Source organism: Osmerus eperlanus, chromosome 26 (genome assembly GCF_963692335.1).
Source record: "Osmerus eperlanus chromosome 26, fOsmEpe2.1, whole genome shotgun sequence".
NCBI lineage: Eukaryota > Metazoa > Chordata > Actinopteri > Osmeriformes > Osmeridae > Osmerus > Osmerus eperlanus.
In genome coordinates this window covers 7269457-7281956 of record NC_085043.1, presented here as the reverse complement: position 1 = coordinate 7281956, position 12500 = coordinate 7269457, and the positions used below count along the sequence as shown (strand labels likewise).

Sequence of the window (12500 nt, the reverse complement as noted above, 5' to 3'; positions counted from 1 at the left end):
CACAGTGAATGTCCGAACACCAAACCCTTCTCTATGTTGTTGTCGCAGGACTGAAGGTGTGTATGAGTGTGTGTATTGACTGTTTTGTGGCCACAAGCCATGTGTGTAGTGATCTGGGTGGTTCATGCCTCAGGTGAGGGGGACCAGAGAAGATGAGATCTGGAGCAGAAGTAACATCATCTCTACCAGCGCACACTGTACATGCTCAGCTGGAGACGAGAGAGGAGAGGGGGAGAGAGGGGGAGAAGAGAGGAGGAGAGGAGAGCACATTTTTTGAAAAATCCCTTCTCCTCTCCTCTTTCCTCTCCTCTTTCCTCTCCATTCCTTCCCCCCCTCCTCTACCCTTCTCTCATCCCCCCTCCTCTCTTCTTCCCCCCCATCCTCCCGCCTCCTCTCCTTTCCCCTCCACTCCTTTCTCAAATACAGTTGTGACATCACCTGTGACAGGACAGGATGATGCAGGTTTTTTGTTCCTGTTTGAACATCAACAAGCAACCTGGAGGGGGCAGGGCAATGATGTCACTAAAACCTAATTGGTGCAGCCCAGCAGCCCCCTTCCCGGTTGTTGCTTGTGCTGATCAGTAGGCCCGGTCTCCATAGCAACAGAGGCAGAGGGAGTGAGGGAGCAAACTGCACCTAGCAAGACTGATGTCTTCATATAGCTACTGTAGCACTCACACACACACACACACACACACACACACACACACACACACACTCACTAATAGTATCTCTGTCACACACATACTCTCTCTCTCTCACACACACACACACACACACACACACACACACACACACACACACACACACACACACACACACACACACACACACACACACACACACATAACTCTGTCACTCACATACTGTCTCACACATACAGATCACATACGCACAGGGCTGACACACAGATGTATTTCCCCCAGGCTGATGTGTCCCCTGACTTGTGCTTGTGTTGGTGATTACCACTAAGCTGGCAGCTGTCATACTGGACAGGGCCACACTGGGAGGTCCACTCTTAGGAGACCTCAAATAATCACTTTTCTAGGACTGAGGCTAAGGGCTGGGGCTTAGGACTGGGGTTTAGGCTGAGGGCTGGGGTTTAGGCTGAGGGCTGGGACTTAGGGCTGGGGTTTAGGCTGAGGGCTGGGGCTGAGGCTGAGGGCCTGGGCTAAGGGCTGAGGGCTCTGGCTGTGGCTAAGGCTGAGGGCTGGGGCTGGGGCTGAGTTTTAGGCTAAAGGTTGGGGCTGAGGCTGAGGGCTGGGGCTGAGAACTGAGGGCCTGGGCTAAGGGCTGAGGCTGAGGGCTGTGGCTGAGGGCTGGGGCTGGGGCTGAGTTTTAGGCTAAAGGCTGGGGCTGAGGGCTGGGGCTGAGAGCTGAGGGCATGGGCTAAGGGCTGAGGCTGAGGGCTGTGGCTGTGGCTGAGGGCTGGGGCTGAGTTTTAGGCTAAAGGCTGGGGCTGAGGCTAAGGTTTAATCCTGGGAGAGATTGTACTGGGAGCAACTGGACTGGGACTGGTGGGCCTGGGACTCAGATGACACACTAGCATGTAGCACGCTAGAACTCTCTCTTCTTCTCTCTCCTACTCCTCTGTCTCTCTCCTCCCCCCTCCTCCTATTTCCTCCTCTTCCTCTCTTCCCTCTCTCCTCTTCACCTTCCTTTATTTCCTCCTCCTCCTCCTCCTCCTCCTCCTCATTCCTCTTCCCCTCTTCTCTCCTTCCTCTCACCTCCTCCACCTCCCTTCTACGACACCTCTACCTCTCTCTCCTTCTCCCCCTCCTCCTCCACCTCCTCTTCCTCCTCAGGTATTTACTCCTCCACAGCACTCAGCACGCAGGACAGGGTTTCCATGGTAACAGGGAGCCCATAGGGAAGCTGGTAGAGGATCTCTGGTGCAGATGTACAGTCTCTCCATTCAGAAGCACACACACGCGCTCGTGCACACACACACGCTTCTCCCTCCACACCCCCTCATCTTTCTTCAGTGATTCAGGGACCTCTTCAGAATCACACAGTCCACCTGTCATAGAGGGAGAGAGAGAGAGAGAGAGAGAGAGAGAGAGAGAGAGAGAGAGAGAGAGAGAGAGAGAGAGCAATGGAGTACTAACATAGCTGTCTCTCTTTATTTGTTTCTCTCTCCATCTCTTACTCTCTCTCTTTATTTGTCTCTCTCTCCCTCTCTTACTCTCTCTCTCTTTATTTGTCTCCCTCTCCATCTTTCTCTGCACTCTCTCCTTCTCCCTCCCTCTCCCCTTCCTTCTTTATTCCTCTCTTTCTCCCTCCCTCCTTTCACTTCTCTTCTGTGAACATCTCTCTTCTGCTCTCAGTCCAGAAGCCTTTGGACCAAAGTCCCAATTAAATCTGTAGTCCAGGGAACAGCTTTCATTATACCAGAGAAGGCAACCACTACCCACTCCTCAGGGAGTTATGTGTGTGTACGTGTCTGTACCTGTGTGTGTATAAGCTTATTTGTGTGTGTGTCTCTGTGTGTGTGTGTGTGCTTGTTTGCGTGTGTGTGTGCTTGTTTGCATGCTTGCGTGTTCGTTATGCAGCGGGACAAATCCTCCAATGTTGTTCAGATGAGGTCCGTCCTGTTTGCAGTAATGACGGCTGTTTACAGTCGTGTTCTCCTAGTCAGTACCCATTCTGTCTGGAGACCTGGCAACAGGCTGACATCTTCTCAAAGGTCTCCATTAGGCCTGCACCACATCCCTGTGATACAAAGTTACAAGCCTGGGCCTGAACCACCTCAGCTACCCACTCTACAGGAGCAGTGAGGACATTGGCTGAGCCACAGAGGAGGAACAGTATCTTATTGGCTGAGACACAGAGTAGGAACAGCACCCCCTTGCCTGAATCCTCTGCGGTCAGAAGTGCTGACTCTTCACACCTCATATCAGGGGGTGGGTGTGGCCCTTTTCCAGGACATAATGACAGAGAGATGGAGAATGAGTCTAGGGGGCTGGAGAGACAGGAAGGCTGGGGGTGAGGAGGGAGATGGAAAGGTTCATGGAAGGGTTGTGGATTGACAGCCATGTCACGGTCCCAGACAGCCATAGCATGACGGATATCATTTACCCCTGGTTTAATGATGACCCATCCACCCAAAAGTGAAGGTAACTGTTCTGTCCTGGTGTGTGTGATTATGTGAGTATGTGTGTAGCGTGTGTGTGTGTGTATAGGTGTGTGTGTGTGAGTATGTGATTGTGTGAGTATGTGTGTAGAGTGTGTGTGTGTCTAGGTGTGTGTGAGTGTGTGTGTGTGTAGACTGTGTGTGTGTTTGTATTACCATTAGGGATGGAGTGTGTGGTTAGGGTTGGTTAGAGGAGTGTGGTTAGGGTTGGTTAGAGGAGTGTGGTTAGGGTTGGTTAGAGGAGTGTGGTTAGGGTTGGTTAGAGGAGTGTGGTTAGGGTTGGTTAGAGGAGTGTGGTTAGGGTTGGTTAGAGGAGTGCTTGAGAAGACAGAGAGAGACAGAGGTCGGAGGAAGGACACTTGGGATGTCTGGGTAGTCAGTGCATTGAGATTAATTCTTCTGCAAACATTTATAGAACTACAGGCTGGTTTTGAGATAAGAGGAGTGGTGGGCTGGCTGGCTGGCAGTTGTCTGTTCAAGTTAATCCCAACTACAGCTTGGAATCGCACAAAGCTGCTTTTTGTGTCTTTCTTGCGTCCGGCTTAGTCGCGCGCGCCCAGAGGGGCTGATGGGAAACTAGATGGCCAATACGGCGTGTTGTCCTCCTCTTCCTCTTCCTCTCCACATTTCCATCTCTTCCTCTCCGATGCGGCTCCTCCTCCTCCTCCCCACCTCCTCCGTCAACTCCTCCTCCTCTCTGGCGCCTCCTCTCCTCCTCTTCACCTCCTCTCTGATACTGCTCCCCTCCTCTCATATACAGTATGTATGTGTGTCTGTCTGTGTGTGTGTGTGTGTGAGAGAATGTGTGTGTGTGTGTATGTGTGTCAGGGGACATGCTTAGAGGGGTGTGAACTGTTTAATCATCCTAGATTACTCCTCAGCCACGCACTCTCTCACGCGCCCACACGCACGCGCGCAGACCACTCCTCCTGCACCCTCGTTTTATCTCCATCCTCGTTCTGTCTCCATCCGTGGCTCTGTCCTTCGCTCAACTCTCCTCTTTCCGTAGCGATGCGCGAGGAAAGACACTCCCTTGATTACATTCGTGAGGAATCCGTTTTCCGCACCGGGAAGGACGTTAAATTGCACATCGAAGGAAGACAATGCAATACAATAACCCAAGGTGCAATTCAACAAGATAGGCTACCTGGTATCTCCCAAAAGCGTTTCCCGAACAGCCGCTTTGTGATCGCAACATAATTCTTTTCTTTTTTTCTTGCGTGCATCTCAGTAACCGGACTTGACAGCGTCTTGAATATTTAGTCATGATCTTGAAGCCCCGGATACAGGCTAGCTAAGCAATGGTGTGGAGTTCATATAGTTTACACTGACACCGACAGCATCTTCGGTAATACCGTGTAGTAGGGTTTTACCGTACGACTTTTAATCTTTGATCTGGCCTTCGTCGTCAGCACGCGGCTGCTCGGGGGTTCCATTATGATAGGGACCCGTGCAGACGCTGCCTCCGGGAGACAAACCGCGCGCTGCTGTGATGCTGTTTAAATCTTCTCCTCCGCGCTCCCCTTTACCGACGGCTCCGGCCCGCGACAGGATTTACAACCGGACTAAGATACTTTACATTGAGCTGCCAAATGGACAATTACTCGAGCCTTCAACGTAAGTGACACTTTCATCATCATGAACAACGGGACAAAATGCAATTGAAATAGACTACTCATTGTCAGTGCTGTAATGTCTGATATTCGGTTTCTCCAAAAACTGTTAATAGTCTAAATGTGGCTGCCTCGCGCTTTACAGGCCGTCTAACGCCCACCCGTATTTAGAAACGAGCTCATCCGTGACTGTATAGGGCAGACAAGAAACAGAGATAGAGATACTAGGACGCGCTAACAACCGCATCTCTCTCTCTGCCCCGCATCCCGGTAGCACGCAGCCTGACATGAGCCCTTTGGCCGTTTGGTTCCACTGTTATTCATGGCTGTGTGTTACTGTATAACGGGGTGGAACGTTAAACTATAAGAAAAAAAGGACCTTGTTTTACAGGTGAGGGAAGAGTTCGTGTGGTTGTTGGTTCCAACGTAATGGCATACCTGTTAGCGTAGGTGGTTTGGAATGACGTAATGATGATGCCATGGCAACTTCCTCCTGGACCTTGTGATGGGAATGTTCTTGGCTTTTGGCTTCACATCTGTTTGATTTCCAACCGATGGAAAAGTCAGTTTGCTGTCGGTTGTTCCATTGACTGTGTGGTGGAGTCCAGCAGCTCTGCTTGTGTGTTCCCTGGGACAGGGTTCCCTGTCAGGAGCTGGTGGGGTTAAGCCGTCCTCTATGCTCCTGTCACCTGTCACCTCCATGTCACCCATCATCTGCATGTCACCTCCATGTCTACAGGCCCTATTGGTAGTCAGACCTCAGTGTTGGCGGTGAATGTGTGTGTGCGTACAGACTGTATGTGCGTGTGTCTGACAGTGTGAGACAAGCAGCGCACGGGCGTGCATTTACAGGCATGTGTGGGCATGTGGGCGTCTTTGTGTGTGCATGTGATCCATGTAGGAAACAGGCTGTGATGTGTGTGTGATGTGTGTGTGATGTGTGTGTGATGTGTGTGTGATGTGTGTGTGTGTGTGTGTGTGTGTGTGTGTGTGTGTGTGTAATTATTGCCAGGCTTTGCTGAGCCGTGTATGGCTGTACGTCCATCCTGACCCGCTGTCTTGTTCTGTCTGAAAGGACCGTTCACTCAGAGAGAGAGAGAGGGAGAGACTGAAAGAGAGAAAGGACTCAAGAGAGAGAGAGAGAGAGAGAGAGAGAGAGAGAGAGAGACTGGAAGAGAAAGGACTCAAGAGAGAGAGAGAGAGACTGAAGATGAAGGACTCAAGAGAGAGAGATAGAGAGGGGGAGAGAGGGAGAGAGAGAGAGAGAGAGGGAGAGAGAGAGAGGGAGAGACTGAAAGAGAGAAAGGACGAGAGAGAGAGAGAGAGAGAGAGAGAGAGGGACAGAGACACCCTCCCCTAAGGCACCTATTAGAGCCTTAGCTGCTCTCCAGTCCAGCTCATCTCTGTGAGGGAACACAGCCTGGTATTTATGCTCACGCTACGTGACGGTGAGCCGGGGAGGGCGTCCGAGAGCTGTCACCAACACACGACCCGACAAAACCAACCGTGGATGGAGAGAGACGGACATGGGGAGGTATAGGAGGGAGACAGTGACGGGCTGACAGACAGGTGAGTAGAGAGACAGGTGGGAAGACAGGAAGACAGACAGGGTATCAGAGAGGTTCGTTGGATGAGGGGAGGACCAGCCGTTGCAAGTTGAAAGTCTTTGTGGAGGCAGGATCTATGTAGAATGCTGACTGGGCGTTTTCATGGCAGAATAGTTTACATTCCAGCTGCGTAATTCAGCATAGTACATACAGTAGGTCACATGCAGCCCTCTCCCTCCCTCCATCTGTCCATCCATACATCCCTCCATCCCTCCATCCATCCATCCATCCATTCATCTGTCTTTCCTTATCTCCCTCCATCCCTCTATCAGTCATTTCCTCTACAAGGTTATATATACAACTCTACAATATTGCTCTAGATCCATCCATCCATCCATCCCTATCATCCTTGTTTTACCTATTAGGGAACTGGCATGGACTGATTATACAGATGGACATTCTAGAATCCTTACCTGCTTCATCGTTGCGGATTCTCTCCGGTCGCCATGGTAACCGTTGGCATAGCGTCGAGGCCTGAGGGTTGGTTCCATGGTAATCTGTTTGGCTCAGAGAGATGAACAGTCTCTGTTGGTCCTGACGGTGTTCCGCCAGCTTTATACTGAGCCGGGACGGCTTCACCTGGAACACTGTTAATGCTGACTCTCTCCACTTGCTAGGCCTGACCTACAACATGCCTATAACATGCTAACATAGACACACGCCCCACAGAATGTTAGAGAGAGAGAAAGAACTTTAGAGAGAGCAAGAGAAAGAGAGAAAGAAAGAGAGAGGGGATGTCAAGACAAAGAGTTTGGCACAACCCTCTGCTGGCACAGGCTACACAGGCAGGAGGGAGAGGTAAAGAGAGAGAGAGAGAGAGAGAGAGAGAGAGAGGGGGTGGAGGAAAGGACGATGGATGAAGACGGTTCCAGGACTCAGCATGGCTCTGTGTGAAGGTGGACAGTCAGGCAGGTGAAGGTGACAGTCTGTTGCTAGTAGGACGCACCGAAGCCTGTCTGTCTGGGGTGTTTGTTTTTTTTCGAGGGCGGCAGCGACGCTGCTCTTTTGGCAAAGGGCCCCAGGGTGAGCCGAGTTCCTCTCGTGATCGACCGGCTCCTGTCCTCCTGTACCGAACGGGAGGGAGCGTCGCCGTGGCCGTCCTGTGGATTTGTCCCAGTGTCACCCCCACAGTGGTGCAGGTGGATTACATTTACATTTGACCTTTTATCGAATTTGGCAGACCTTCGGATAACGCATGCGGAACGTAAAGGGGAAAATCAAGGATCAGGAGTGCATAGTTCTTACAGTGTTTGGTGGTCAGAGTCACAGGAAGGTGACTCTGACATCGCACAGTAACCACATCTCAGCTGCCAGGCACAGTGAACAAAAAATAATACTACAGAAAACTACAGAGCAACAATAACATCTCAATTGCTGAAGTACAGTGTGTAGCAATGGCCTCCGCTTACTGCTGACAGACAGGCCCTCAGGAACATGGCCCATGGACGATTTTAGGAAGGTTGCCAGGTTCAGGAGAAAATGGGGGTGGGTTGCCAGGTTCTGAAAAAACGGGGGGTGGGTTGCTAGGTCTCGGACAGTGAGGTAGCCAAGCCGACGGATCCACTTCCTCTCTTTTCAGAGTAGACCTGCTGTTCCTGCTTCTGGCTATATCCATTCCCCCATTCCTCCCCGCCTTGCCTCCCCTTCTGCCCTCATTCCGTTCCTCTTCTCCTTCCTTCCGTTCCTCCCCCTCCTCCCCTTGTTCATTCAGCCTTACCTGCCCTCTCCTCCCCCTTCTTCTCCCCTCCTTCTCCAAGCGCAGCTAAGGCTGCTGGGACTCGTATGTCAAGGTGACCTAAAATACAGCACCAACAACCAATCACCACTCTGACTCAACACACGCACCAAAAAAAAAACCTTCCTTGTCCAGATCACCACATGTACCAGTTCTAGTTGGCACCAGCACTAATCTCACTGCAAAGCACCACACGCTAGCAAACCGGTAACAATGTCTTCATTCAGTGGTAAAGCACTACCACTGAGCTACTTACTTTATGTACCTGTAAAGCTGAAGTTAAGAGTGTACTGTTAAGACTTTGTCCTTGCAGACTAACAGCTAACAGACCTCTGTTGCTCCCCAAAGACCCTTTACCTCTCCTGGCAGCCTTCAGGTAGAACCCTGGTGTTGCTGTTGCCTGGTGAAGCCCAGGTTGAATATAACAGACAACGAAGTTTGGATCTCATGGGACTAGCGCTAACGCGTTGGCCACCGTCAGCAGTCTGAGACCAGGATGAATATATCCAGACTGAGACAACAACGTCATCGAACACGGAAGTTCGGAATTTCAAAAAATACGCAAAGGCTCGTGGGTAATCGGTTGACGTGTCTCATCCTTCGCATAGGGTGATATACAGTATATGATAGGCTGCTGCTCCAGTCTGGGGGGGCTCTTTGGTTGGTGGAGCTGTTCCAGTTCCTTTTGGCTGAACAAGGAGGCTGAATTAGGTACAGAACAGCTTCTTTCTATTAATCCAGAAAGAGGGAGGAGGATGGAGAGAGAGAGATAGAGAAGGAGAGAGAGAGAGAGAGAGAGAGAGGGAGAGAGGGAGAGAGAGAGGATAGTCCCATCCCGCCCCCTCTCCTTCTTTGCATCCTGCTCTGCGGCATGGCAGGGAGAACTGGGCCATGCATCTGAGGCTGACAGAAGAAAAGTACTGGTGTGGATGGGCTCTAATTGCGGTTCTGAGGCTGGCCTCTACTCGTGATGAGGCTAGCCTCTAACTGATGATTCTGGGATCTATTATCAGCCTATTGCTAGCCTCTAATAAGGGACGGAACTGCCCTCCTTAACAGGGATGAGGCTAGCCTCTGATTGCAGTGGTGAGGCTGGTCTCCAGTAGCAGAGGTGAAGCTGGTCACTAACAGCAGTGACGATGTTGGCTGGACTGTATGAGTGTCTGTGTCGAGGTGTGTAAGCATGTGCTTGTCTCACTGTATTCCTCATCAAATGAGCTATATGTAGCCAGTTAGCATCCTAGCCATCTTCTCTGCTAGTTGCGATCTCGCTGGCTGGCTCGCTGCCTTACCAATGCCCTGTCAGTTAGCCAGTTTGCCAGCTACCATCTATACCTTCTCCCTGTCAATTACTAAGAAAGTTAGCCAGCTAACCAGCTAGCTTTCCTGCTTTCCTGTATAATGAATGAGTGAACAAGATGTTCCTGGCTGTAAACTCCCACACGCTCTCCAATATGTTGCCACGGAGATCTAGAGTGTAATGTAGAGCTGAGGACATGAGAGAACTTACTCTGTCTTCTCTTCCTGCGTGGCAGGTTTTCAGAGCCTAGGAGGCTCCTGGAATCTTGTCTTGCTGTGCGCAATCTGCTCCGACTAAATGACGTCAATTGTCCCATTTTGACTCCCAACTGATTCAGACTCCGACTGATTCGGACCCTAGCTGACAATAACCTCAGCTGATTCAGACAACAACTGATTCAGAGGCCCCAACGGATTTCGAAGTCCAACCGATTCCAATCGACTCCCTCACGGTGTAGTCTGACACCTGTCAACAGCGCCGTGTCTCGACCTGTGTGATGAAAGACGTCAGTGTTCCCAACGAGCGGGAACACCTGAGGAGCTACTTGCTTCTGTCGTCAAGCAGAACCGATGGGTCCTCCAGATGTTCTCCATACTGTGGTTCCAGCGAGGGAACGCGCCTCCTGTTCCTCAGACGTCATCAGCCCCCGTAAAGCTGGCAGTCAACACATGAGTCATATTTACATCACAATTACATTTGATTCATTTAAGCACCTGGGAGCTCTGGGTAGCCAGAACACAGCAGATCCCATACAAGGAAACCTGTTAACCCGTGTGGAACCTGCGTGGAACCTGTTTGGAGCCTGAAAAGAAGGTAGAGGAGCATAGGGGCAGAGGGGGAGATGGAAGGTAGAGAGAGGGAGATGGGAGGTGGAGAGGGGGAGATGGAAGGTAGAGAGAGGGATATGGGAGGTGGAGAGGGGGAGATGGAAGGCAGAGAGAGGGAGATGGGAGGTGGAGAGGGGGAGATGGGAGGCAAAAAGAGGGAGATGGGAGGTGGAGAGGGGGAGGATGGTAATACACTGACACATGAAGATGACAGGAAGATTATCAGTTGTGTATTGTATACTCTCATACGGTTGTGTATTGTATTCTGTCATACTGTTGGCATATGGGAAAGAGTTATGGAGTGGGCTGTGTTCTCTTGAACCTCATCTCTATGTATCTCCAGTATAAAGACGCCTGGTGTAGGCATTACTGTGCGTCAGAACGTGTAGCTGTGATGGGAAGACTGGAATGAGTACAGAGTCTGCACAGGTCCATGATGCAAAGGAAAATTCCGGAATTTTCCTGAGGTACAATCACAGACGCAAGTCATAGCACTGGGACATTTTTTATATCTGAAGCAGGGCCATATTTAAATAAAAGATTGCGTGAAGTGTTTTTTCTTTCTTTTTTTAGATAGAGGTCCAAACCTGTAGTTCCAACCTTGTTGTGTGTGTTCTCTGCTGCAGAGGGAGGGATGAGGGGTTCCGTCTGACGGCAGAAAGCTCGCTAACGCCGGCTCCTCTGAGGGCTTCCACACTCTAAGCCTGGCTCTCCCCCTCACCCCAGTAATCTGCTATCATCCACGACCGAGCGTCTCCCACGGCGACCAGCCGTCCTCTCCAACGTTTGATCCCTTTTTTGAATTTTTGGTTTCATAATTGCATTCCGTGGCAAACGGTTAAATACATGCGCCAGGTCAGGATTCACCACTTCTTATTCCACCGGGCACCTGAACGTATGCAGTATCGATTGGCCGATCGATGGAAGAAAAGGTTTGCGTGAAATCTCGTTGTGTGACCGTCAGAGACGGTTGCCCAGGAGTCGTACCCCTCCATGGACGTTGCAGGGTGTGACTGAGAGACTGGAGCTGTTGGAATCCGGTGCCCTCTAATGCAGATTACTCTAATACCCGTTCCTCTCTCTTTACAGACCTCTTTTTTTTCTCCGTCTCTCCCTTTCTCTCCGTCTTACCCCCTCTCTCTCCCTTTCTCTCTCTCCCTTTCTCTCTCTCTCCCTCTATCTCTCTCGCTCTCTCTCCCTCTCTCCCTCTTTTTTTCCTCTTTCTCTCTCCCCCCTCTCACTTTCTCCCCCCCTCCCCCCACTCTCTCACTCTCCCCCTTTCTCTCCCCCTCCTCCTTCTCTCTCCCTCAGTCTCTCTCTCTCTCTCTCTCTCTCTCTCTCTCTCTCTCTCTCTCTCTCTCTCTCTCTCTCTCTCTCTCTCTCTCTCTCGCTCCCTCTTCTTTTTCCCTCTTTCTCTCTCCCCCCTCTCACTTTCTCCCCCCCTTCCCCCCACTCTCTCACTCTCCCCCTTTCTCTCCCCCTCCCCCTTCTCTCTCGCGCTCTGCATCTACTCGTGGCCTGACTCTGGATCTATATACAGTAGCAGAGCCCGAGAGCGCTGCATGTGCAGACAGAAATGCCAATTAGAGGGATGTATAGGCAAAATGTTAATCCAGGCCGGGATGTACATTTGGAGGGAGAGAAAGGGCTATGAGAGAGAGAGAGAGAGAGAGAGAGAGAGAGAGAGAGAGAGAGAGAGAGAGAGAGAGAGAGAGAGAGAGAGAGACAGAGAGAGAGAGAGAGAAAGTGCATTGGAAAGAATGTAGACAGTAGCGATGCTGAAATTGGAGATACTGTTGAGAAGACAGAGAGATACAGATAGATATTATTAAGTGGACAGAGATAGATGTGGAGATAGAGGTGGGAGTAAGAGAGGAGGTATGGTTGGAGATGGAGGCACAGATAGAGAGGTATAAGGAGAGATAGGAAGACCGAGAGAGAGGTGCAGACACAGAGGTAGAAAGATAGAGATACATTTGCAGAGAGAAAGAGTTGGGGAGAGGTAGAGAGAGAGGAACAGAGAGAGAGAGAGGCACAGAAAGAGAGAGAGGCACAGGTAGAGAGAGAGAGAGAGGTACAGATGGAGAGATACAGGAAGAGAGAGGTACAGATCGAGAGGTAGGGGTAGAGTGAGACTCTGCCTCTCCAGACTGCGTTGCAGAACAGGGAGTCTCTGCAGTCTGTTCGTGCGTCAGGCTGTTTCCATGGCAGCCCGAGCAGAACCCTCTCTCCCAGCCCGTCCACTGGCGTCCTCCTCTTCGCTGCTGGCTTCACCCTTCTGACTT

At 51.0% G+C, this 12500-nt stretch overlaps 1 protein-coding gene across 8 annotated transcripts in view; it reads left to right on the top strand.

The window, feature by feature from the left end:
- lrrc7 (leucine rich repeat containing 7) overlaps window positions 1-12500 on the top strand; it is a 45118-nt gene that overhangs the window by 8800 nt on the left and 23818 nt on the right. For 3 of the 8 annotated variants that reach the window (XM_062452283.1, XM_062452287.1, XM_062452282.1), the window contains exon 1: window positions 4135-4750. The exons of 1 other annotated variant lie outside the window; for it this stretch is intronic. In XM_062452283.1, the coding sequence (XP_062308267.1) occupies window positions 4726-4750 (25 nt within the window). In that variant the 5' untranslated portion in view covers window positions 4135-4725. Of the gene's footprint in view, window positions 1-4132; window positions 4751-12500 lie in introns of those variants that run through there. 4 more of the 8 variants (XM_062452290.1, XM_062452289.1, XM_062452288.1 and 1 more) reach the window with 2 other exon arrangements.